We start from the raw sequence: 27,980 nt of genomic DNA, 5'->3' as shown, positions 1-27,980 counted from the left end.
GCATTCGCGACGGGTGAGGTCCTTCAGCGGCCTCCCGGCACCGCTAGCAGGAGCGTTCCGGCACCAAGATGGCGGCGGCCGCCGAGCTAACGGCCCTGGGGCGTTGCTGGTTCTGGTTGCTAGTGGGGCTGCAGGCGGTGAGAGGCCGTTACGGTTCATTCGCGCTCGGGGCTGAGTGCGGCTGCGATTTCCTGAGAGAAAGAGAGAGGGTGTAAGGGGGGTGGGGCGGTAGTGAGACGTGTCCCATAGCGGGAGGCGGAGGCAGCCGGCCTTGCCCTGCCCATCCCATTCCCGAGGCGTCGTCCTGTGCCTCGTCCCTCTCCTGCCGCTGTGGCCACCTCTTTTGGTCTTTGTTGGAGGCTCTTCTGTGCTTCTGCTCTCTTCCGTCCTGTTGTCGCTGCTTTTACTCCTCCACATTGCGAGAACCGCGTTTTGAAGCCTAAACACCCCTCCGCCTTGTCCCTCCCCTCGGCCCGGTTTGCCGTGCTAGCTCGGAAAACGGCGATGGCTGTGGGTGTAGCAGGGACTGTTGAAATAAACTTAGAAGCTTCCTCGCCCGTTATTAAAGGGATTTGTGTGTTATAAGCCTCATGACCCGGATTATTCTTAGTAACAAAGTTAAGAATGGGTTTGGAAAGTGAAGATAGGTGGCTTTTGATTTCTAACTGAAGGTCGTCCAGTGAAAGCTTTTCCTCGAGGTTTTCCAGACAGGTCAGCTTTCTCTATTTTAGTGCATCTGACACCCTCAAAGTTCTGACCCACCTGAGCTACAGAGACATGAGATTATACTAAGGATATGTTAGAATGTTTCACTCTATTAAGTACTTCCTAAAGCAATTTGTATCGATACTGCATTGGCTTTAATATATTAAATTATCTAATGTAAAAGCAAAACAGTTGTGTAACGTGTATTTGTAGTCAAAGCTTTAAAGGCGAGCATGGTGCTGAAATGAAGTGCATCACTGGCGAAGCAGCTGAAATTACCTTGTTCTGATGGAAAATTAGCTTCTGAAATGTGAGGGTTCTTTTCTAATCCTAAACAGAGATATTTATTATAATTAGTATACTTATTATTGCAGAATAGTACAATAGTTACAGTACTAAAAATGGAGGAAAAAACCCTAGGGAGAGACAGTTTCTTCTCCCCCTCCCTATGGTTTTATTCTCAAGCTGTTTTGAGCTCGTTGTGTAACCAGAACTTCTTCACTGAGGAATTCTCTTGTAATGGACACTACTTGCTTTCATAAAACACTGTTTTTTGATTGGTGTTGTCCCCGTCCCATCCCACACACCACCCCACCCCCACAAAAATAGGAGAGTATTGGATAATTAATAGATGATTCCAGTGGAATATGGTCCCATTTTTGCTTGCCTGCTGTCATATGTAGGAATTACTTTCGTGGTGTCTTGTAGGAAGAAAAATAGCTTTCTGCCTGACAATAATAATTTCAAAATAATTTTCTGTATATTATAATTTTCTATTCATGCTTTAACTTTTTTAGCAGCTACAGATAAACAGATTAATGAGGTACCTAATATTTTCTACCAATTCCTAATCCTTAACAGTTCCTGTCTGTCACATCAGTGACACGTCTTTCCTTTGGCTGTAGGTTGGCCACTTCAGGGGAGGAAATGGGTTTTGTCTCTGCCTTACTTGGGTGTGCTGTACATATTAAATGATGTGTGAATGTGAAGAGAAGTCTGATTTGCTGAAGGACAGATTTCATTTTTCTTCTGTATTCTTCTGTTTGGCCCAGCATAATTCTTCTGACTCTTGGTCTGTTATCATCCAGTCCAGTTTGCTGCTATCACCTTACTCTTCTCTGAACACAGAGGTGCTTGCTGATTATTTTGTTGGTGTTTTGAATGTTGTGGGTTTTGCCCAAGGCCTTTCACCCAAGCTGAGAAGCATTTGGGAAAACCGTCTCCTTTCTTTCCTTTCTTAATTTCCTCTCTCACTTCCACCCCGTGCGCTCCCCTTCCCCCCAAGCATACAGCTGGAAGGAAAGGTTTTAAGCTAGGGTGTGAGCAATCCCTCTGTAGGGAAGTGGGAATGTGAAAACAAAAACCAAATACCATTTAAATGCTGGGATACTTGGTCAAATTGTTTTGGCTGCTCATTAAAAACAGAACTGGTGTTATGCATAGAAGCCATGTAACTGAGTTGCCTATTTTAATGTATTACTAGTAAATCAGAAGTGCAGGTTATATAAGTAATATATAAGTAAATTTTGGCAGGTCTGATACCTTGAAGTATACATATTATGAATGTCTAGAATTCACTATTAGTTTAAGACTATTCCTCAAAATAAGGTGGTGTTTGGCACTTAGGGGCAGACCATTAGGCATTACTGTAAAATGGTCACGAGAGATTTAGTTGGTTTTCCTAATCATTAAAGCATTTAAAATCTTCCTTTTTTAAACAACTAATTTATTATTAAAATATAACATTGTATTGATTTTCAGATAAGTGTGTATGGGGCACAGTTGTCATCAGAAGCCTGCAGAGAGCTGGGCTTCTCCAGTAATTTGCTATGCAGTTCTTGCAACCTTCTTGGACAGTTCAATCTGAATCAGCTGGATCCATTCTGCAGACAGTGCTGCCAAGAAGAAGCTCAGCTGGAAACCAGAAAGGTGGGTTTTGGACCAAATCCTTTGTGGAATAATTTAACACGTTAGGTTATGTTTATGAAACTTTTCATTTTAAAAATGCATGAGAATCTGGATTATAATCTCAAGAGGAAAATGCAGCATTGCTGGATAGTCCAATACAGGGTCTAGATTTGCAGACTTGCCATACTGCTTTAAAATAACGTCCCTGTATGAGCAGAGGAACCATTGGTTCTGTGACAGCTGTTCTGTAGTGTGAAGTGACTAATGGGAGCTATGTCCAGCTTCTTTAAATTGAAAGAAGTATGGGATTTGAAGAGGGGGAAAAAAAAAAAAAGAGGGTAAGGAGACTGGTGTTCTTGATTGCAGCTCTTGCTTGGTCACTGACCCATAGTGTGATGGCCAGGATAGTTCAGTCCGGTCCCAATGAACAAAAGGCTGGTGCAGCCGCTGGGTCTACTCCTGAAGTGGCACGAACCTGACAGAAGCAGGACTGCTCAACTCCATTCTGCAGCGGTCAGAACAGCTAGGTTCCAACAGCTAGAAATACTGGGAGTAGTCTTGCTCAGAGCCCATGCTGTACTTCAGTCAGCTAGGCTAAGGCAAAACCTTTCCTTTATCTGTAGTAAGTAAATATCTGTCTTGCTTAAGGTATGTCAGCAAGGAAGAATTTTTAGAGTCTTGGAAAGAATACATCCTTTCAAATAGGTTGTAATTTAAGAGTACTTTAGAATGCATTGAAGACCAATCAATTATCAGAAGAGTAGAGATTTCAAGAAGAGATGCTGAAGTTATTTTTCATGGCTGGGAGGTAACTGAATAACTAACAACATGACATTATTGACGAAATCTAGCAGGTTTCTCCTGTCAGTTAACTTCAGTATAATATTAAAAAAAAAAGTCTGTGTATAATTTTTAACAAAATCACTGATTACAGTGTTAGGCACAGTATATTAAATATCAGGAAGCAAGTGTTTGAGAGTTGCAGAGAATTAATAATTAGTAGTTCCTTAATACTGAGAGGCTACTAAGGTAAGAGGTAAGACTAAATTGCATTGTTTCATATATTGACAAAAGAATGCTTGCAATAATATTTCAGTACAATCGTTGTGGGACTTGATATCTAAGACTTTTTCTTTGCTAGATACATAAATTGTATAAAGGGAAGTTTGTCTCTGGAAAATGCTCCAGTTCTTATATGTATGTATGTATATATTTATATACACACACACAAGGTGAAAAGTTTCAGAATAAAATGTACTAATGAAGTGTGCTAAAAGGGAATGGAAAAATATGAAAGTGCTCCAGCTGTGCTGTGGTTGTGTACCATAACCAGTAACAGTTGTGGTGGCAGCAGCAAGGCTTCCTGTCCTCACTTAAAGAGTGGATGCTTTTATTTGCTCACATAATATTCATACAGTTTTGCCTCAGTGTGCGTAAGATGCAGCACAAGAAGTTGTAAAGCAGGATAATTTGTGTTGTCTTTTTTTTGGAAAATAAACTAGGGGAGTTACATTGCATTTCTGTCAGTGTGACCTCTGAGGAAAAAAAAATCTGTTTATCAATTCATCAGTAATTTACTCAAGGATGTACCTTAGTTTGCATTGTAAACAATGCATTAATAAAAGTTGGATCAAACAACAGAATTTAAATCAATGGATATTTTTCTGATTATCTTGAATCAGACCTAGATTTCACCATGTGGATAATCACACTTCTTGTGTGAGACTAATCAAATGCCATTTTGTGATCAGGGCTTTACACTGTAAATATTCTTAGTCTCAGAACTTTTTCTATTTTAGTTATGCTGAATGTAGTAGAACAAAACATAGGGCTGGATGAGGTCTCAAGATTGTTTGACAAATCCCTTCACAGTGAACCAGAATTTGTTGTATATTCATAGGAACCCAGAGACTGTAGATTATAAGTTGTTCTTTTTCATGTATTTGGTTTGGTTTATCCAGTTTCATTTTCTGCTTCTGCTTTGTAGTAAATGTGAACAATTTGCTGCTATAGCACAATTCAATGTACATCTTGATTATTATTTTATCTTTTCTTATGTGACACTTTGGAAGAAATTTAATACAAATGCTAGTTATGATTTGGAGCTAGCATGTTAAGTATCAGCTTGAATTACAGGAGTGATTATGATACTGTTCTCGTGTATTTCCATATCCAGGTTTGAATGCAGGCTTTGCATACTGTGTGTGTGACTAGAAAAATTGCATTGTTCTAGTGTTATGGTTATATGGTTGAGTGCTAAATTATAACATCATTTCTAATGTTCTTTTGAATGCTGTTTCAGAAGGTGGATTTTTTTTTTTAATACTGTTACCACTGCTTGGAAATGTACATTTTTGGATTTGTTCTGTTTGCTTGTTTTTTTTAAACTTACTGAGTAAATTCCCTTGAAGACCTGACAGTGGAAAATCAGTGTTGGGAGAACTGACCACAATTATCCTAACAGATTGTATTCAGAATCATGACATTTTGGATTGACTTGTGTTTTAACATAGTGCTGGTTATAATAGGTGTTTGTAATTGAGTTTAAGACTTTACTCTTATGTAAAAAGTAACAATCTAATTTATAGTAGCTTCTTGCTACAGTAGTGTTTGCATGATATGTGTGCAGAATAGAAAAACTGAATGCTGCCTTTTGCTATATTTTGTCCCTTTCCCTATTTTTTTTCAGGTTACCATAGAAATCTTTCTAATGACAATTTGATAGTTAAGAGTAAATGGACGTAAAAAAATCTTAAAAGGTTTTTTTCCTACCCTCTTGCTTGAAGAATTTTTAAATCTTAGTCTAAAAACTTGCATCTAGATATGTCGGACTTGATGATTAGTAGTAACCTTTTATGTTGCAGAGTTCTAGAGCAGTCGTGCTCTGGGTTTTGCTAATGCTGTGACTACATGCTTGAACATCCTCAAAGTACATGAATCTTTTTTTCTGAACCATGATTCCAGTACATGACCTAGCTTGTTCATTATGCAAGCAGGTATTTGTTCCCATCATGTGACACAGCATGTTGGTAGCCTCTGCTACAAGCAGACTTGCAAACCATTAGGAATTCCAGGACAGACTTCAGGATTTTCAGTTAATTCTTATAAGTACGTGGCAAGTGTTAGAAATAGAGAAAGCAAGAGTTAGTTTATTGCATGACTTGTGCCTGAAATTTAAATGAAAATTTAAAATTAAAGGTAAGGGGATAGCACGTGTATCTGAGAATTTTTATATATTGTTGCTACTTTTCACAAATGATCTGTAAAATATGCCCAGTCCTAAAAATACTTTGTGCTGAATAGCATCAGTGCAACCTCAAATGAGATGTTTACAGATTTCAACTGTTTCATATGCCTGAAAGATATTTATTAATCCTGGTCTTGTTAGTGGTCCAGTATTCTGTGAATTGACATTGCGGAAAATAGCAGAGGTGCTCTTGTTACCCAGTATTTATTTTGCTCTTAACGTCTGCTGACACCTGTCCAGTGAAATATTTTAATTACTTCATAATTGGACTGTGAGTAAAATGAAAAAATTCTTTTGGTTATTTTCTCCTCTTCTAGAGATATTGTATTCACTTTCAGACTAATTCAGAAGCTAGCTTAAACAGTATTGCTTTAGACAGCTGCAAGTTTTAAGCCTCAGTCTGTCAGATGCAGAGTACTGCTGGTGTGTAAAATGTAGAAGGATGAAATAGAGGTGAAGCTAACTGTGCGTGAAATTGTAGTAGCAGGAGAGATTGTCCATATTTTGCAGTAGCTGAAAATAGCCGCACTCCATCTGCAGCTTCACTTATGCTGTGTGATCATTTCAGACATAGCTATAAGCATATTCCATTAATTGTATATTATAGTCTTAGATTTATCTCAGCAATATATGTGTGTCAAAATCCAAATTGATTTTAAGAATCAACTCTGTGATGAAACTTGCAATACATTACTTTTCACAGTTGCACTGTGCAGGATTGCTACAACCCATAAAAGTCATCAATATTTCCAAACAGTTTTGAAACGTATTTTGCTCATTGAGATGTGTTGAACTTCAGCATTTTAAATTTCTGTTGTCAAGTATTTGTCATGTTGTAATGTTACGGAGTTTGGTGAATTAGATAACGTGACATCAGGTGTAAGCAAAAGTTGGCCAGGAAATTGGAGACATGAAAGTGGATGGTTTAGATGTCAAGTTGTCATGGGTAACATCATACATGTCTATCATACAGTATTTCTAAATCATTTATGATTCTAAAACAAGGCAAACATAATGATACAGAAGTCTATATGCATACTTTTAAAATTATGTAGAGATGGATAATAACTTCTCTACTGTACAAATTTAAGCAAAACCATTTAAAATCCTAAGATTTTTAGCAACTTTCTCGTGCACATATTTAGGGCTGTCAAAATACGATAAGCTGTCAAAGCATGGTTTAATAATTTACGGGAATATCTGGCCTCTGCATTGCTAAGATAATGAGAAATTTAGGATTTTTCACCAACCTTGTACTAGATGTAACAACATAAATATTTCAGAAACTTGAAATGGATTATTGTGCTGTAAGAGGGGAGGTTTCTAACTTGATGCTCTTCCCGCACCAGTTAGTATAAAAGTTTCCTTCCATTTTTACATGAAAGTATTGTGAAATATTAACCTGAAACAAACGTAGGCAGCTTAAACTTTGGCTATTACTTTTTCTAAAAAAATCTTAAAGCCCATCTTAAGGTTGCTTTACATTCAGATCCCCATTCTACATCTTACCTGAACCTAAAATGATTTTCAGTATTTATGATTGCTGTTTGAAACTTAATGCAAGTCTGTGGACATAATCCCTTTAGCTCTAGACAAACAGAATGGATGAGATTTAGAAAACTGTGGTATTTAGTGACCTTTAGCAAGTATTTTCCCAACATTTTGAAAAATGCTGAAACAGAGAACCAGCTGGGGGAAAAAATCTTAAGAATGCATACTAAAACACTCTGGAAAATGGGGAGAAAAGTCAAAGCACAGCAGAGGAACCTTTCCTAGAGTTTTATTGTGGATTTCCACTGGCCAGTCAGGTAAGCATGTTAGCATGTAAGCATTGTAATTGTAAATATAAGCACTGCAGTTAGATTGATCAAAACATGCAGCAGCTGGGCAAGTTGCAGACCTGTTCCCTAGTTGCTGCATTGTAGCTGATGCTGTACTTAACCAGGTAGTTTGACATTTCTGCACGAAGCTCATATCATGTTTTCACTGCATCAAGCTGAGATTCTTTTCCTTGCAAGTCCTGGGTACTTGAAAATGTTGGAAATCATTTTAAGACATGAATGATTCAGCCTGTTACAACACTGCAAAACCATGGAACTTCCTTCTGGTCTGTTGAAAGTGAAGCTGGGGCTCTGACCCCTTCTTCCACATCAGCCACCTGTTTCTGCATATCACACAATTTCTGAGAAGTTTTTGTGGATGAAAAATAGGGAGGTGATGGACAATATACAAAAGAAGGGTGAATTATACCTATTTAGCCCGTGTAATAAGTAGCTGGTAATGTTCAGCTTGGTCTATTCTGAAGAAAAGATCACTTTTAATTTCACTGAAAGGTAAAAAATATGCCCATACAAATTCAGTTTTCTGTAGTCTACCATCTGTCACTCACAACAAAATTGCCACTTGGGCCTTTAAGTATTATAGAGTAGGAGATGAGCATGTATACAGAAATTGTTCCTCAGAACGGGTTATTTTAATCCTAATGGATAATACCTATATTTTCCTTATGATGCAGTTTGACCATAACTTAAAACCAGTTCTTTGAGTGGAGTTAGTGTTAGACCCCTCCTGGAAATGAAATAAATATTTAGTGTAATATTACTAGTAAAAATGTCCACTGTAATTATGACTGTGTGCTACTTTTAATAAAAAAAAATATTGAAAGCTCTCTTTAAAGTCTACCCTTTTACATGTACCAACCTTTTAAACGTGCTGTTATGAATTACAAGGAGGAATAAGGTGACGTTCAGACTTACTTTTTAAAACTCAAAATAGTTTACAAAACTCACAATAATTACTGAAACTAGAATAACTTGAAATGCTTTTAATGCTTTAGGCTACTCTTGTGTGACCCAATTTAGTTTCATTTTTCACGTTGGTTTTTTTTTTCTTTTAATTTCACTAATTAAAGTGCTACACTCAAATTACTGTTGGCTGCCTGCTTGTTCTGCTAGAGGCTTTTAATATGAATAGTTCCAATGAAACAGTCTCAACTCTTGGTTTTTAACTCGATGGATAAAAATAGAATTCATTGACATCTCAGTGGTGTAATGGAACTCATATCAATACTTGTATAAATGAATTAGAATTTTAGTTGACTTGTAGCTGTTTCTCAAAGACCCCAGTTTTTTCTGTCTTTTGACGTGTTCTATAAAATCCTTTGTCATCTTTGTAAAAAGCAAATTGTGCTTTTACAGAGCTGTACCCCTTACTTCTAATATGCTACCTAAAAATGGTTCATGTTCATTGTTTTTACCAAGTGTGACTTTTAAAAATAGCATAATTCAGTGACAGCATATTTTATTTAACACTCAAGTAAATAATCAGAACTCTGTAATTAAGGCTAATATGTCATATTATCTCCATTCAGCGTTTGCTTTTGACTAAAAGTGTTCCATACAGTTCACAGAGGAATAATTTTATGGGGAATATTGGTAGGGAACTTGGGGAATTGAGATGATTGTGTTCTCTCTAATTGAGAAAGTCTCTTATCAGAGTACTGTCGCTTCAGAATATTATGCACAGCTATTCCTTGTACTAAAAATGTGCTGAAGTAGATGTCCTTCTCAAGAACTTTACCGTGTACACCCTTTCCCTTCTTTTGTACATGATGTTATCAGCAATGAAAATTAATGTTGACAAACAGTAGTCGTAGATAAGGAAGGTGTAGCTAGCTAGTCATTACGATCTTTTGCTTGGATCAAATTGACCAAAGGTTCATCTCTGTCAGATAAATGAAGATAAAATACATTATCTGTCTGTAGTAGGGCAAGCCTTACCTATGGAAGACCTCTTTCTAGTCTTATCAGTGAAAAAGAAAAGGTTAGGGAAATCATAAATATGAATTTGCTAAATGTGAGTTAAAATTGTTGATGTGCATCTGTGCTAGGAAATGGATTAGGTTTAGCTAATTAAGTCTGACCTCCTTCATCTGGATAAAATACTGGCATTTGCTTCTATGTGTGTTGAAACAACTTCAAAAAGTACAGTCTTCAAATTACTTAAATCCATAAATTCAAATAGTTGATGAGTTCTTTGCAACTCTTCTAAGATGCTTATTTTTTTAATAAGAGCACAGATTCTGGACAACAGAAGACATGTTCAGGGATTCTACTTCTAGAAGTAAGTAGATAGATAGCAAAGTTAATTGGACAGTGTATTCCAAAATTGCAACTTAAACTTTTCACTTTCTGTCCCTACTTTTTAGCTTACATAATTCTGTTCACTAGGTCCAAGTGAGAGCCTGTATGTAGGAGCCCTTTTCCTGCCACCTTTCTCCTCTGTTCCAGTCTGCCCCTCACCCCCTCTCAAACAAATAGGGGGATTCACACCACCTAATCCATGCTACAGCTCCAGAGGTCTAAGGTTGATGGTTGCTCAGCTTCTGCATTCTCTCTCACCCTTGTGCCAGATCTCTTGCTCATACGACCTTCCACCACACCATTTCAGAAAACAGTTAACAAAAAATAGTCTGCCAGGAGGGGAAGTTGTTTTGGAGCATTTTGGTGGTTGTTAGATTTAAAGAGCGGAAAATGTTTACATAATACTGCAAGGAGGAATGTTTAACAACAAAAATAAAACACTTAGGTGGATGACACTTTTTCTGTATGCTGAAGACTGTAGTAGTATAATGCACAAGTATGTTATGTTGTTGAATCTCCTACTCAAAGCAGAACTCAAAAGTTCTGAGGAACTCCAAGGATACAAATTCTACAGCATTTCTTAGTAAATTATTTCAGTGCTTAAACACCCTCATTGTGACTTTTTTTCACCCTTATATGCAGTTGGAATTTCCTTCCCTGAAAATAAATGAGAGCTTAGATTCTGCTTCAGCTTTGTTCAGAGGAATTTGCCTGTAATACATAGCACTAGTCACAGGAATAGCACTGATTGAGATTAACTGGTTTTTGACTGTTTGATTCTTTGTTTCCAAACTCTAATTAAGAGTTAGGCATCTCCCTTCACAGGATGATGAGTTGTGAATGGTAGCAGTTTCTTTGTTGCTAAATTTACTGATTACATCAGTTCTGAATGATGTGTGTGTGTGTAGCAATGACTTTATTGGCTTTCTCCATTACAGAACAGTAATTCAAAATGTTCCTGGCAGTGAGGCTGTCCAACTGCTCGCTGTTAACCCACAGATTCTTGCTCATTTTCTGTCTCCAGGAATGGGGAAGGCTAGAGTGATTTTGAAAGCTTCTAGTTGTCCCTGCATTCTCTCCCTCACAGAAGAGAAAATATTTTATAGTTTATATCTCAGTGTATATTCCTTTATTTTAACTAATCTAGTTTTCTAGTTAAAGTAACAGGTTAATTGGTAGTTGTAAGTTTAGGAAAGAGCAGAGGAAACTTGCACCAAAGTATCTTTTCTTTGTGACTTCATTTCTCAGAAGAATAGATATCAATTACTAACTCATTGTTTTCTTTTCTGGGTGGGTGGAACACACTAAAAATTAATTTGCGTGCTTTTCAAAAAAGAGATCACACACTCTATTTTAAAACAGTACCGGTTTGCACATACCGAGCAACTTGGTCAATAAGAATAGTAATATCTATATTTTTCCTGACTTTTCTTTGAAGTAAAGCAATAGTATGAGTTGATAGGGGATGAGGAGGTTTCTTTGGCAGATCTGCATATATACTAATATGAAGTCAAAATTACAGAATTTCATAAAAACAGAAATTGTTTGCATTGGAAGGAGATTAGTTGTTGGTAGTGGAAGATTGTCTTGTACCTGAGACAAGGGAAGATTCCAGAGTTTTAGCAGTAGTCATAAATTGTGTTTTACTGCTTGTTCTCAGAGATTAACTTTATTTTTTTTAAAAACTGTTTGATATTGAGAGGAAAATATGCAGATATCAGAGGGAATCCAGATACCATAAGATAGCTATTTACCATTGTGTGACTTTATCATAACAGCCTGTTCCATTGCATGTTTTAAGACATGATGGTACTGTCATTTTTTTTCATATGATTGCAAACAGCTGTACAAATCCAGTTTGAGTGACACTTTGTAACCTCTGCAGGGTCAGGCTTAGTCAGTAGTTAGAAGAAACCAGCGTGAGAAGTATAGGTGCATTAGAAGTAAAATCAGGGATAATTTATTGTATTTTATGAAACTTTGTTACCTTTGATCTAACACCATTTTATTATGATCAAGGAGCAATCTCTCTTAAGTACATTTCTTTCAGTTCAGTTTGATCTGACTTCCAGTTTGGTTGTAAACATGAACAGTTATATAGCAGCTTCATAGCAGGAAGGTAATTTTTCATCTGGAGTTTTCACCATGAGTAATTGTGATAACAATACCATATCTTTCTAAATGAAGCACTGCTGGAATTTTGTCTTGCAGAAATTACTTCAATTCCCTTCCTAATAACGGTTGAAATGTTTTCTTTTACCTAAGTTAAGATTCCTTGTTTTTAATTGCTGGAAGAATTATTTTTACAATACATGTTTTTTTATCTAACACTATTCTTATGTAAGTGGTGGTTTATTCTGTTATAATTACCACTTTCCTTCATCATTAAAGCAGATATGGCTGATAGTGTGGTTTTTCTCCTCTCAGTTGTGAAGAGCCATCTTCATTATGTAGTGTGAACTATTACAAGACATCCAGGTGCTTACAAAAAGCTTTTGAATGAAATTTAACTCAAGTTGATGCTTTGTAAAAGATGAGGGAAAAGTTCAGATTTTGTCACAATAACCTTAGAAAGCATACTATTGGAATGTTTTTTAAAAAGATAGTTATTTTTATAGATGCAGACATGAATCAGCCTGGAAATCATAACAGCACTTGTTTTGGATGTTAAAATGGACACTAGTAACAGTTCAGAGTCTTTATTTGATTGCTCGTGGTACTAAACTCACTTTTATGAGCACTAAAACAAGTGAAGCATTATTTTAAAATGAACTAACTTAAGAGTTAAGCATTGTGTAATGAACTGAGTCGTCATGTTTGTATGCCTCCACACTGAGTGATACATGTCATTCTTAGTAATACTTGAACACAGTAAATGCCTTCACAAGAAGTTTGGAGGACATCTGCTCTGGACATGATGAGATGGTAGCAGCAGTAGATACTAACAAGTATGCTTTTGTTGTGGGCTAAATGATGCAAATAAACCTGTGTTTCTTGCAAAAGACACCGTTGTTGAGAGTTATAAATGAAGCCAATTGATTTTTAAATTTTTTTCTTGTCTAGCCATCTAGAAAGCAGCTGTTTGTCCCAGCATGAATCTGAACTTTTTTGTACTAGCACAGTTGGGCTTCAATTACAGCAGAGTTATAGGCTCAAAATATAGACATCAAAGATTGAGCTGTTTTCTTTGTTAAACTTCTATCTGATATTGGCTAAGACTTACAGACTAGGAGTACTTTGTAATTACAAGATGTCTTACGTAGTTTAGATTCCTACGGTGATCTTGTTCCATGGAAATCCTTGTTTGAAAGGAAGGAATAAACTGTAAGAATTATTTGCAGTAATGCAGTAACTCATTTTACAGTAGTCCTAAAATTGTGTGTACTTAGTTCTTTATACACATATATAAGATAATCAGTTAACTAGGTAGAAAAAGGCTGTTTATTCCTTTGTCTATTTCTTTGTACCAATTTCTTGATAGAAAAATGCAGATAACTGTCAGGATCAGAGAACAAGTATAAATGTTCAGTGTGTTAGTGAGTGTGCAAACTACTGTCTAAATGTAGGATTGCTGATATAATTGTTGTTGAATGTTTTTAAAGAATAATGAATAGAGACAAGGTAAGTGAAGTTTTTATAATCTCACTATTCCATATTTCCTCCGTCTTTGTAATTATGTCATGTTTTAAGTCCAGAGGAACTTTAATTATGCAAGCTAGTATATGAGCTGTTTATCAGTGCCTTTTTTAAATTAAAATTTTTATTTGATTAGTGGGAAAAAAGCTTTAAAAATCTGGTATTTTTGATCTCTCGAGTATTGTTTCATAGCAGTTCTGGGTTTTAACAGTCAGATCTTAGTTTTTATCTTAAATCTAATGTCTGGTTGAAAAATATAAATGCAGTTAAGCAAATTTCTGAGATGCTGTTCTGGACAGATAATGCAATGTAACATTTTTAGTTCTGCTTCCCGTGGAAGTAATGATTACTGATTAGTTCGCATCAGGAAAGAAGCTGTAATTTTCCTGTGAATGATTAGAGTATTTCTTATATTCTAATTCATAGTATTTAGGCAAATATTGAGTTGGACCTGAATTGAGACAATTCATACTCTGAAATGGAGATATATTCTTGGCTGTCCATAATGCCTACGTAGCTAGGTGATAAAGTGTTAATAAAATTCTCTTTGAGATTTCTGTCATATCATGTATGATTTGCTTTTATGACTTGTCACTCCTTTTTCAGAGGGGTTAGTACTCATTAAATTTCATAGTGAAAGCTTATTTTTAATTACATATATTCACAGTTCATATTTTAAGTGAAATGTGAATTTACTTCATTTCAGTAAGGTTGTATTTTTCCATGTCCTGACTTGCACATTTGTTATGAAAACACTGTCTAAAAGAAAATGAAAGCAGAGGTCTTAATTCATTGCCTACTATAAACAGTTAAAAATTTTAACTGAAGCTTATTCTGTCAGCTTCTCTATAAACAGTGGGGTTTCAGGGTTAGAAGGACATGATTTGTTATACAGTATTGACAACTATATGTAAGATTAAAATGCCTGTCTTTATACAGTATGAACTTCTATTTTAGTAGCTGGAAAAATCTGTTGTTAATTTATTAAGATTCAGCAAACTATAGAATCAATTGCATGTTGTCAAAAAAAACCAAAAAGACCAAAAAAGTTTAAAAACATGTGACAGTATACAAGATCAATAGGTGATGAACTTTGCTTTAAGAACATTAAATCTGAGTATCTTGCATAACTGACAGAAATGATTGACAGCTAAGTGCAAGCAAAGTTAGCCCAGCCTATATATATTACTTCAGCTAAGGCCTGTTAATATGCTCTCTTCTCTTTCTGCAATCACAATTAACTACAATAAACTACTAATAGTTAACCCACCTCTGGGGAGGAAGAAATAAAATTTTCCTGTTACTAGTCCATAATACCCATTGTAATACGTCCGATTGCATTTTTTTTTTAATAAAGCTTTGTTTCCAGCAACAGTATATCTCAAATGATCTTTTTCCTGCCTTTACGTTTTTAATATAATGAATGAAAATTATCATGTATCTTGAGTGAACAGTCAGTTGTTGCATAAATCAGAGACAGGTCTGGAATTGTGATTCTATTTAGGATCTTATTTGTCTGTAGTTACCATCAACACAATAGTGTATTGTCTCCTCAAAGAAAAATAGTTCAACAGAAAACACACAATAAGTAAACTAGTAATTTAGATTTTTTTTTTCTGACATTAACAGCTTCTGTTTATTATTACAGCTTTATGCAGGAGCTGTCTTAGAGGTATGTGGATGAAAATTGGGAAGGTTCCCTCAAGTCCAGGGTAAGTAAAGCCACTACTGCTCTTTCAAATATGAAATACTGTCACAGCTGAATGACAAAATGTGCTTTTAAGTACTACTATAAGTAGTCATAAATTTTGTATATTATATCAGGAAAGTTGCATTGACCTGAGACTCATGTAACTCGTCTCCAATAACTGATAGATGAAATTATATTGTGCACTTATGGAACTACTTTCTTTTCACAGATCCTGCAGTATAATTGTTTTGTCAGTGGATAATGACAGTCAACTAAAGTGAATGGAGTAACAGTAGTGTAAAAGGAAAATCAGCAGTGTGTGGTGGGAGAAAGTGCAGGAAAAACATCTGTAAGAAATTTCAAACTGGAATTTACTTATAAACATGGGAAGACCTTAGGTGTTAGCAGTACTTGGATTTTTTTTTTCTATTATTTTTATTTTCTGTAATGAAGATTCTAATACTGTAATTTGGACATAGAGAGGAAAGACTAATCCAGCTTTAGACATAAAATTGCACAACCAGCACGTCTCCATCTACCATGGCCGGTATTAGTACCTCCCTGTTTGAAGGCTGATTGACAAACAAATTAAAAAAAAGATTTTAACACAGATTACAATTAACATAAGTTATGCTGCTTTAGACCCTCTCCTGCCACCTCTACCCACATGGGGTTCAGTTAATTGACTGCAAGACCAGAACAAAGCTGTTCTCTCTCTTCCGCTGTTTAAAATGCCAAAAAAAGAGTTCTTTAAATGACTTGTTCTACTTCGGGGGCATGAGGAGGTTAACTTTGTTAGCACAGGAGTCCATAATATCTCCATCACCCTTCAAATTTAGCAAATTAAAAACATTCCCAACTGTTGTTGCCCATTCACTCAGCTTCTTTATGATTGTGAATTTGTAACAGTAAAGTGCTCATTTGAGCTATAGGTTTCAAGGAAATGGTCAACCTGTTAGCCTGACTCCAGCCTGCATTATGTCCTCCATTATCTTCATATATTTAGGTCCTAAAAGGGAATGGTTCTCAATTTCTGCTGTGTGCACACCATGAAACATATTCCAAAAGCTTATAGTACCAAAGGAAAAACTTGAAAATTTTAGAGATTTTTTTTTTTTTCCTTTCAATCCTTGGTTATCTAAACCTGCTCAAAGATTTACATTCCACTAATCATATAGCTTGCTTTTTAAAATGACTGAATAAATTTCAGTGGTTTTTCAGTAGGTTCTCTGTTTTGACTACCAGTTCTTCTTTGGTACAGTAAGAAGAAAAACAGGACTGACTAGTGCACTTAAAGGTCTCTTTTGCCTTTTCATCACTAATTTCTGCAGTTACCCAGTCTAAATTTATCTTGACCAAATTTACTGCTAGGGTATGAGAACAGGTTGAAAGATGGGATAAATTTTAAGAGCATATTTAGAAATTTTAAGAAGCAGTAGAATGTATTCGTCCAACTGGTATTTTTCCTCACATTAGTATTAATGTCAGACTACTACTACATAGATTTTCCCCTTGATTTTTAACTTCTACCAGAAACATATTTAATGTCTCCATCTTAAGACATTAAAATTCAAGAAGTGTTTTTATTTCAACTTTTCACTTGGATGTTTGCTACGCAAGTTAGGTTGCCTGAAGGTCATGCTGCTGCTTTTGGAGCATTGTCTTTGTAGGCTTCATTGAACTGTGTCATTGACAATGTCTCATTGCAAATAACTCTGATTCCTTTCCCATAGCTTCTGCTAGGATTTTATTGTGGGTTTGGGTTTTTTGTTCAGAATATACACAAAATGGCACCACTAATTGCATGACAAGTGTATATATTAGAATACATGGATTATTATATGTTACTTCTGTTTCTGATGGTGAAGTCTTCACCTTTAAGTACCTGTGTAAATTGTTTTGTCACTTGGCTTACTCCCACAGACTTGATTTGTCATGGATTACTTCTGGATTATATTTTATTTGGCCAAAGGATGAACAGTGGTTTTTTTTATAATGAGATTTACATCTTAAAATAGCTAAGGATTAAAATCTGTTGAATTAATAAAGGTTTGTAAAAGTTACACAGTAAGGAAGTTACACAGTTGGAAAAACCTGTGCGTTGCTTGTGGTTACTAAATGCAATATTCTATGGTCCTTCTGTATCAAAATTTCTATCAAAATTACTGGTTATATAATTTTTAGCTACAAATGGTTGCTGAATACAGCTGTATGCCTGAAATGTGAGAGTAATTAGATATGGAATATATCTGTAGATACTGGGAAAGCAAAGAAGTGACAAGTGATGAAAAAAATCTAGTCCTCAGCAAGATCATATCAATCCTAAACTGAATGTTACTCTTTGTAATATCATAACAAACTACTAAATGCTTTCATGAATATGGCCAAGGATGTCTATTATTTTTTTCAAATACCGCTTCATGTGATAAGTCAGGTAACAGACTACATTTCTGTAAGTCTCTTTAAGTTCAGTACTAAAATATTTTTCTTGTTAAGTTTCCCTTAAAAATAAATTGCTCCATTATAAATGCTGTACTATAAAAGTAATTCCTATATTACAAGTATTTTGAAATTGTTCTGTATAAAACTGTTCTTAAATATTTATCATTCAAAAGCGCTCCATCAAAGTAGAACATCGAAAACATAAGTGACAAGATTCATAGATGAAGCAATATCTTATTATACCAGGTAACACAGAAAATGTGACAGTTTTTGGCTGACATCCATAAAGCTAACGCTCTGAAATAGAATAATAAATTAGCTGGGTCAGTGATTAATCTAGCATATTTGTTTTAAGTTGACTTTTCAGTGGCAGCTGTGTTCTGTTCATGATGAGATAGGAGATCACAGTGTCTAGACTTCTATGTTCTTTCTAGTTTGTTTAACAAAAACTGAATTAGGCTGGGTTTCTTCATTGAACATTTCTTTCATATTTCTCTGCATTCTTTTTGTTCATCGGTAGAATAACTCTCACCTCTCCCTGTGTGACTCTCTTCGTTAAGAAATGGACATGATCCCAGCAAATCTGTTACAGAAACAAGGTCCTTAATCCTTCAACTCATGCAGTATGCAACTACATTAGGTCCCCTGACTTCAGAGTCAGTAAGCACTCTATTATATTGCCCAAGTTCTGCAAGTGTGAGGGGGATTCGTTTAGCTGCTAAAATGTAATTTGTTATGAGATTATGTTTTTAGGTAAGATCACTTATTTCCTGGTTATTTTAATCTGTAATTCTTAAATACTGGTGAAAGAAAGTAAGTCATATTAACCTTAAATCTCGCATTGGTAGAAATGTTAGTAAAACATTTAAACATAGTAAAACATCTTAGTAAAGCTAAGAAATGTAAAATATTATAGTGGGAGACATGCATCATTTTATCATAATCTTTTGTAAACAGATGATACCAAACTAAAACAATACTTCTCAGATTTAGAAATGTCTCTTGCCCTACTGCTTCTGCAAAGTACCCTGTCTCTTTTTTTTGGTGAAGTTTCTTCAGGCTTGATCGGAGCTCCATCTTGGATTTGCTTTTGAAAACATGTGGTGCTTTGTATAAAATAATGAACAGCTCCATTGTAATTTGATTAATAGACTACAAATAGTAGTTATTGATGTGCCATATGAATTCTTAAATTTAAATTCTTATCTCAAACTGAGGTCCCCAAAAGGTAAAGAGCTATAGCCATTAAAATGTAAATGAGTGTTGATGTCTGCTGTAGTTGGTCTCTTTGCTAGGCTTTCCTGGTATCTTTTGAAGCAGGCTCATGCAGTCTTCAAAACTGCAGAGCATGTATTTGTCCCCAAAACAAATTATTAAAGAGTCTGAGGAAAAAAATTAATGCTTTTGGTTTGCCTGTGTGCCCAGTGATTTACACGTTCACATTTTTAGCAAATATTGCCAGTTGTCTTAGCAATGCTTAAATACTTGTGACATAATTAAATGCTGGGTTTTCCTGTCTTCATAAAATACCACTCCACTACTCTTCCTTTTGTTTTGGTTGCTTTTGTTTTCCATAGGTTTAAAACATGATAACAATGCCTCAATAAAACCATTGTTTTATTCAAGTTCATTTTAGGTCCAGAATGGTCAAGTCTGTGGTATAGCCCAGTCATTTTGCCTTTTTTTTTTTTTTTTAACAAATCTATGACAGTCTACACAAACTTATATTTCTAGTAAATTTTTTTTTCTTTCAAACTGCTTGTGTCTAAATTCAGGGCCAAGTTAAGCAAACTACCTTTTATTTCATTGGTTTATGCTAAGTAATATTACATTTGCTTTCTGTTTATTGAAATTAACTCAGAACAACTATTTGTAGATAATCTTAGATGTACTTTAATCATACTTTGGTGTATTAGTATTAGATCACTTCAGTTATTTCCTGTAACACATTTTGTATACGTTTAGTCAGTTATATATGCTGCATTGAGTTGCATGAAGCACCATGCTACTGTTTGATAAAATGTAAGTCTTCTGAAAGGTAGTAATAATTCATGTGCTTTCTATTGCTAATTCAATGTGTGAAACATCCCTCCTTATTCATGAATGATGATGGAAGCATTCCTTTCTGATGTTGCTCTTGGAGCACTAACAATTCTTTGCCCTGATCTTTTGCTGTAATACTGAGGGGCTGGAGGGATAATCACCTTCTTCAGAAAAGTATGCTGCTGCTTTTCAATGTACAATCAGCATTTTTAATGAGACTTGTCTGTGATTTGAAGCTGTGTATCTGTACACAGCATCAAGAGTTTAGAAGAAGCTAAAGAGTTCTGTTTACTAGAAAAATAGCATAAACTGAGAAGGCTATGTCCAGTTTAAAAAGTTGGATGCATCCCCACGGGCATACATAGTCCTCCTAAGTGTTACAACAGTAAGCAGTGGAATAAATCTAAACTAAAAGCACAGCTTTTTAAATAACAAAAGGATTAGAAGTTTGAACAAGTGGTCTTTGCCATTACTGGCAGATACTTGATCACATTAGATACTTGCTGGAAGACATGCTTTAGTTTACCAGGAGGAAAAATTGTGCAGTAAAAATTTATTGCTGACCTTGTGGTAAAGATTTGACTAGTTCTGACTTGTGCTTTTCTGCCATTAAAATCTGAAACTGATATAATAGAGACAGTAAGGTTTTTAATCTCCTACAGAGTTTTCTGATTTGAGGCCATTATAAACCTTCTGATGCGTGTAGAGACAGACAAGGTTAAACATGCTTGTCTGTGTGACAGTTGTTTGAAAACGAGTGTGAGATTTTACTGCCATTGTATATTGGCTGTCATTCAGGTATTAAGAGATTAGTTTAATTTTTTCTCAACATAATTTTGTATTTTTTCAGTTACAGATGAGGCAGGAGATCTTTGCTTCTAAAGCAGGAATCTAAATAATGTGAATATTCTGAATGTAGATATCCTTGGTAGTCTGGATCATGCCCTTAATATATAACAGTAGGTAGTCAACTGTTTACAGAGTTATGCCTAGCATATAGATCTGCAACTCTGCATGGAGAGATGTGGTATCGTGTGTCCGTTTTGGGTCAGGAAGTTTTCTCATGGTATATCCTACTGTACCTCAGAGAGAATAGTGCAGGTGTGTGCATGCATGTACATAGACTTGCCATTTGGGCCTGAGTGATTTTCTTAAGAGTCCTTGGTAGTCTCCATTTAGGACTCTAGGCTTTAATTCCAACAGAGTACTTTTCACAGACTTTCTCAAAACAGGGAGGTGTTATATCAAAACAAAGTGACATTATAATGATAGTAGTTCATAGGCAGAGCCTACTCTTAGGTCTTTAAAACACTGTTCAGTATTACCTCTTTTTGCAAAAGAGTTTGGTGCTGGGCAGGCTTTAAAATGCCCATATGCACCTGATCCTTTTCTCTGACCTTTTAGTTGTAGTTGATTGCCTGGCAATCAAATCTGCTCTGTAGGCTCACCTCAGGATTGCCTTCAGACAGAAGGCATATGCTTTGGTATTGCACAAGTTTTATAAGAGCATAAGGTGAAGTGATTCTCTGGACATTATGTGAAAGGACAGTTGCAAAGCTGACAGTAGAACAGCTCTGACTTCTAGTCTGGTGCTTAATTCACCAGAATATAGTGTCATGGCACCAAGCTCAGAGTTCATCTTATGGAAGTCAATGTAGAAAATGCCTTCCCCGCTCATCCATGGAGGGATTATATAAATTCTTGTTTCTCTGCAGTGGGTAATTTATAAAGCTGCTACAGGGAGAAGAAAATGGGGAGGTAGCTAGGATGTCAGTTTAAACATCAAAATATTAAATAATGGTGTAAAGATGTGCAAGCAGCCTTCAGACATAGGATTTAGAGGGGAAGCTGTTGGGGCAGTGGTGAAGGTGGAGCATGTGCACTGCATCACATGATAAGCAAGGAGCCACATGTCCCAGAAGGTGCACTGTAGCTGCATCTGACTTCCTAACCCCATCAATTCCATTCAAAGGCTGTTTATTCAACTTATGTGATGATTTTGTGGAAGGAAAGAAAAAAAAAAAAGTGTTTGATGGGATAATCTGTAGTTTTAATGCATGTCAGTATATTAGTTTCTCACTTTAGCTTCCAAAATTGAACATACACAAATTAAGTCATTTGTACAGTGAGTTTTTTCTTTGTTGCATTGCAAATTTAAGTGACTAATGCAGAAAGTCACTATGATCAGCATTAGAAATAAATATGCCATTAACAGAAACCAATTTTGTTCTAGCTGTCTAAAATTTCAGGAAAAATGCTCTGTAGTGCGTCAGCTTTCAGAAGATTTAGACATTTGACACTGATACAAGTGTGTAATAGCTACTTTTAAAGTGACAACATGTAATACTGCCTATAGAATACTTTCTTCTTCTACCTAATTCTGTTCCCAGTTTATGTGAACTTGTTCAGTCCAACACTGCAGCCAGTGAACAGCCACTCATGTCCAAATGAGCTTTCACCTGTCACTCAAGTAACAAATCCTCATACCTGTTACAAGCTTGAAGTGCTGTAACCTGAGTTAACCCCTAAAGGCTATTCTTTAATACAGCTGAGCTCCACAGTTCAGAGTTGCTTCTGAAACTTTATCCGGTTTACTGTGCTCTCTTACTGTTTTACTTTAAGTTTTGCCATTAAAGTTACCCACTGTACTGACTGCTTTTTACAACCTGCTTTTCATATAAAGCCCTAGAGACTGATTTCCGCTTTAGACTGAAATTGAAAAAAATGTGGAAAAAGTGAAATAGTTCAACCTGTTGTGGATTTAACAAAGAATAAGAAATCTCTGTGCCACTTTTTTGCATGTTACTGTTCATGACAGCCAAGACAGCTAACAGGTCACAAGGACATGGGAAACTCTGAAGTTAAAAATTACATCTTTGTGAGTTTAAATCAGAATTGAACTGCAGTGTGTGAGCAAGTATTGGTCATCTACTGCTACTTGAAATTGTTATACAAGTACAGCTTACAATATGACATTAGTGAATAGTTCTGTAGAAAGAACAAAAATAAGCCTCATCTTCTTCAGGGCTCTAGTATATCTGGCAGCTCATTGGACCACTGGTATTTTTTTTAACTTGTTTATACTGTATAGTGGTTGGTGCAGCAGGGAGAGTATATGATTTTGATCTGTACAGGGAGCACAGTGGAAGAGGGAAGAAAATAAATGCCAGTCTGTGTATAGATTCTGAGAAAGTGTTAAGGTAACTGTCTACAGTAATATAAAGATAGGTAAAAAGATGCCAGGGGACATCTCTACAATTACTGAGGAAAGCACTACACTTTGTGAGGCAGTACGAAACATTAGTCCTGAGGTTGCACTCATCTCCACGCACCAGCTGGATGCACTGCAATTTGTGAGAGATTCATTGTTGTCTACCCTTGAAAAAGCAGCTTTAACATGCAGCTAGCACCTTTGTAAGAGTCAATCCATACTGACAGGGTTCATCCTTGGGGAGAGACTACTGACATACTACAGGAGTGTCCAGAATCTACTTAATGTCAGTACAGATACTGAATTCAGCCTTTAGCATAAATGTAAAAAGGAGGAATAAAGACTATGCTATTTTCTAAATATATTTTAAATACTTCTAGAACTCAGGCGTTTGGACGGGAGGGGATTACGCTCATACTTTGTCCTGAAATAATTCATATTGTCTTTTCTTTTTAAAGTTAATGTTAACACAAGGCCTGGGTTGTGCTGTAGGGAAACAGGGACTGTGCCGCTGCTAATGCTTGCTGTTTGCTGATTAGCACTCCAAGCAAAGAAGTGTTCATCTGTAGCCCACCTCAGACCTGACCTTCTGTCCCTGTAGCTACATGAGAGTACATAAAGTCCATCTTAAAGCTGATTGCCTTTCAGAGTGTCAGGAGAAGAGGAGATACCAGCTTCTCGTTTTCTTGCTGGTTTTCAACATGTAGTCTCGGAGATCACTGCAAGACAAGATTGTCCGTCTTGTTTGCAAGAATAACACCTCTACCCACAGTTTCCTCTGTGCCCTTTCACCTGCACTGCTGCAGCCTGTGTGGAGCATGCTGATGGGATGTGTCTCATATTTAGCCTCCCTCACAAAGATTATCTTCAGCCAGATTTTGATCACTGTAACACTTTTTCTCACATTTGCATGTCACAGCAGCATATGGGACAGTCTGCTGAAGACTATTGGTTGTACATGCAGATAAACTGATTTAGACAGTTGCACTAATGCTCGAGGAAAATCCAGATATGAAGCTTGTGTGGAATACTAGCAAAAATAGGGTGTTCCTTAGGCATAATATGTTTAGTATTATTAATTTGGTGAGGATATTAAGAATTTTAATGCTAAAATATCTTCTGAAGCATCATTACAAAAGAAGTAATTCAGGGAATACTAGCTTGAATGTAAATCTACTTTATGCAAGTGGAGAAGAGTTTGATTATCTTTCTTTCTTCTCTCCAAACCGTAGCTTTTGTCAGGAGTGATAAGCCAAAACTCTTCAGGGGACTGCAAATCAAGGTAACCTAACTTTTTTTATTTGGGATATTAGGAGGAATTAAGCTTGGTGGAGACAGTGCTCCTGTGGATTGGTCCTTATTTGCTGATTAAGTAATCCTCTAGCAGAAGACATATATTTATATTGCCAGTATAAACCTTTATGAGTTCCTGCTGTTCATATTAATTAGTCTATTGCTCAGTAACTGTTTGGTACCAATTCTTTGTTGTTGTTGGGGTTTTTGGTTTTTTTTGTTGTTCATTTTAATCCAGGAAAAAATATACTGGAAACCATAAGTAATAGCAGATGGCAAAACAATGTGAGGAATGCTTGCATTCTGTCCTTACTCTGTGGATATCTTGGATTTGCTCAAGCATATTCTGCCATAGTTTCATTTTGTATGGTTCTGTTCTCCCCTCATTTCCTGAAGAAGCTGCTGTTCCCATACAATCAGTGATTCCTAGATTATTTTTTTTCTCCTCACTCTCAGAATTTCCTTCCTGTGTTCTGTAATTCTGTTTTTCTTTATAGTCTTCAAACATTCAGCTTTATAGAAATGCATGTACTGAATGGTGTTTCTTATGACTTGCATATATGCAAAGCTGCACTGCCTTAAACTCTAGCAATTCTTTGCTTTCAAGATCTAGTATAAGACTTCGCCTTCCCCTTAAAATCCTGGGTGAACTTCCAGCATACTTCACATATACATCTTGATTCTTACATCTTGTGCTCCCATCTCTATTCACCAAATGGCACCATCTGGAATCACTTCATAGCTATGCATGGCTGCAATAAGTGATTTGTCTTCTCAGCAGCAGATTCCATCTAAAACAGATTTCCTCTGTCTGTCTCATGCATTCATGTCTCTGTGTCCTCCAGTTTCTTTCAAAAGCTTTCTCTCTTTCTGCATGACTGACTGTTTCATTTTTATTTTAAACTTTGTAGCTGTATTGAACATCAAAGCAGTCTGGACTACAATTGGTATAGTGCACTAACAGAAAAAATTTCGTGCAAATGGATCTGTATTTTACAAGACTGCTGGAAAATGGATTAGAGATGCCACTAACTTCATTTAGTAAAACCAACTAGGTTAGCTCAATAGGGTAACGTAAAATACTTCTGGGGAAATCTTTCTATAAATTTAAATGGTTAGAGCCTTCTAATACTGTTAAAAGCTTTTATTTGCATTACATATTTTGTGACTTAGTGAGTCTTCAGAAGCATTAAAGTATTATGTTACCAGCAAAGCTGAGCAGGCACAGATACCACACAGCAAGAAAGAATGTGATTAAATTAGAAATTGATAGAAGAACTTCAAGCTGTTAAAGTAACCAGAAATTTCTAAAATGGTAAAAAGGCTATTGATTATATAAGAAAAATCATTCACCTGCTTGATTCAGAAACCCAACTTCAGCAACTTAAAACAACAGAAGTAGAATACAGTCTTTCAAACCTAGGCTTATGGCATTGCCCCCTGCCATATGCATTAGCTTGCGTAGTGGGCCAAGGAGAACAAGTAGATGATGTTTCTTACATACACACCTCCTAGACACTTCCACACTCCCCCTTTACTTGACTTGTTCCTCCACTTTCCTCTCTTTGACATTAAATGCAAGTTGGAAGCCTGAACTGAAGCTGTTTCCTACCTGTTTTATTTAAGGCAAGTAACTCTGTTCTGGTTCTCATGATAAACATTTACTGCTCTTAAATTAATGTGTTTTCATTTTCTGTGAAATGAGGCCTCTTTGTCCCTTATGCTTTCATCATTTCTCCCACCCTTATTCGTTAGAACTAGTCAAGAAAGCATCTAATCCAGAGCTGCAAACACTGGCCAACTGCTGCTGGTGGAGTGTGCAACCTACAGCATCTCTCTGTCTTTAAAGCTTCAGTATGGTGTCTCCCCTCTTACTGGTTCTTCCTTTGCATATGCACATGCACACAAACTCTAGCTTTGAACATTTTCTTCTCCTTTGAATCTGCACAGTAGGTGAAAACATATTGGAGGAGAGGAGGTAGCAGCATAGGAAAAAAAAAAGCTGAAAGACTGATTTTATAAGCTTAATTTGATTTTTATAGATGTTTTCTTCAGGAAAAGTAGAATACATTGTTGTTAAACACTCTAGTAATGAAATTCATAAAATCAGAACAAAATACGTGGCACTGGAATATTTATAGCATTGAGCATTGTCAAGAACAACCAAGCTCATCTGTTTGTTTTTTAAGAATTCTAAGCTTTAGAAAGCCAAAGCTTAGGTTGATTTCTTAGCACAAATTTTATTGCCAAAGTTTGCCCAGAATACTCTGATGTAATTTAGTGCTCTTTTAAGTATTCATGGTGTCACTCTGGTCTTTTTACTATTTGTGCTTTGACATCTTTTTAACTGATGTAAATCAATTGTAGGCTGGAGGGGAAGGTTAATATGGAGAATGCATTTCCAGCCCAAGGTAGCTGACTTTTTTTTTTTTTTCCCCCTGCAGTATGTGCGTGGTTCTGACCCTGTACTAAAGCTGCTGGATGACAGTGGGAACATTGCAGAAGAACTGAGCATCCTCAAGTGGAATACAGATAGTGTGGAAGAATTTCTAAGTGAAAAATTAGAACGTCTATAAATCATTGCTTGCAGTCCTCTTTCCTTTTCATGTTTTGTCATGGTAATCTTCTCAGATGAAGTGTGCTACAATTGAAAAAACATTCCGGCTTCCATATTAATTTTAAAATATCTGTTGTGCTGTACTAAACATCTTGTAATTAGAAGGGGAAGCTTCAACACACATATCTGACAAGTTGACAAACAGAATAGCTTGTCTTCTTAATATATTTCAGCTCTTAATGCATTTATCACTAACAAATTTTTTTTCAAAGTTAATTATGCAAATATCAGTTTGTTATAATTGGACCTGTTTTTACAAATGCTCTTAAAACTGAAGAGCTTCAAATAATTGAAATGATTACCATGTTTTTTCTCTGCTGCTGTTTGTAAGAAAGTCAGAACCAAATGCAATGTACTATCTCCCAAAGAAATTTGACTGCTAATGCCCTCTTCTTTTTTGTATTTGAAATGTCCTTTTTATAGAAGCATTGTTTATAGTGAGTATCTAGTTCACATGTTTTGAAGCTGATGGAGGAACTCATGCTCTGGTGCTGTGAAACATTTAGTAAGTACACTTTAGTGAAGACTACATAGAAAACCTCTGAGGTGTATGGAAGTCAGATGTCAGGTGTGCTTTACGTTAAGTGTTTTGCTTCAGAAAACATGAGATGTAAGTCTTGAAAAACCTTTCCTTCAAACTTTCACAAGTTTATTGGAAGTCTGTTTATCAAATGAATTTATAAACTGTTCTTTTTAAAATGTATATTTTTCTGTCTCAGTTGAAATTTATGTGAACAGGGAATATAGACAGTATATATGGTAATGAGTCAAATCCATTACAACTTGTCAGGTTTTTTCCACTTAAAGTGAATAAACACAGTAAGCAAGAATGATGTGGTTTTTTTCTGAAGTCTAATTAGTGAGTAAGTCTTCCCTTTAACTACTTCATGCACACCAGTTTTTGATTGGATAGGTGTTATGCTATAGCCTGAATTGGTACTCAGTTTTTCTCTTCATGTATAATTCTAGATCCCAAGAAATTTCTCTACAATTTACAGATTTTACTCCCAACTTTTGAGAAGAAATCATCAGCTTCATAGCAGAAC

The 27,980-nt window shown here is 35.9% G+C and overlaps 1 protein-coding gene across 1 annotated transcript; it reads left to right on the top strand.

Annotated features, from left to right (window-relative positions):
- Positions 1 to 14: 14 nt before the first annotated feature.
- SELENOF (selenoprotein F) lies at positions 15 to 27,764 on the top strand. The gene is made up of 5 exons (XM_074832428.1): positions 15 to 137; positions 2,467 to 2,634; positions 15,287 to 15,350; positions 24,257 to 24,306; positions 26,762 to 27,764. The coding sequence occupies exons 1-5, from the start codon at positions 69 to 71 to the stop codon at positions 26,891 to 26,893; spliced, it is 483 nt and encodes a 160-aa protein (XP_074688529.1). The 5' UTR covers positions 15 to 68; the 3' UTR covers positions 26,894 to 27,764.
- Positions 27,765 to 27,980: the final 216 nt, after the last annotated feature.

The sequence above is a fragment of the Strix aluco genome, chromosome 8, assembly GCF_031877795.1.
Source record: "Strix aluco isolate bStrAlu1 chromosome 8, bStrAlu1.hap1, whole genome shotgun sequence".
NCBI lineage: Eukaryota > Metazoa > Chordata > Aves > Strigiformes > Strigidae > Strix > Strix aluco.
This window is presented reverse-complemented; position numbering and strand designations above follow the sequence as displayed.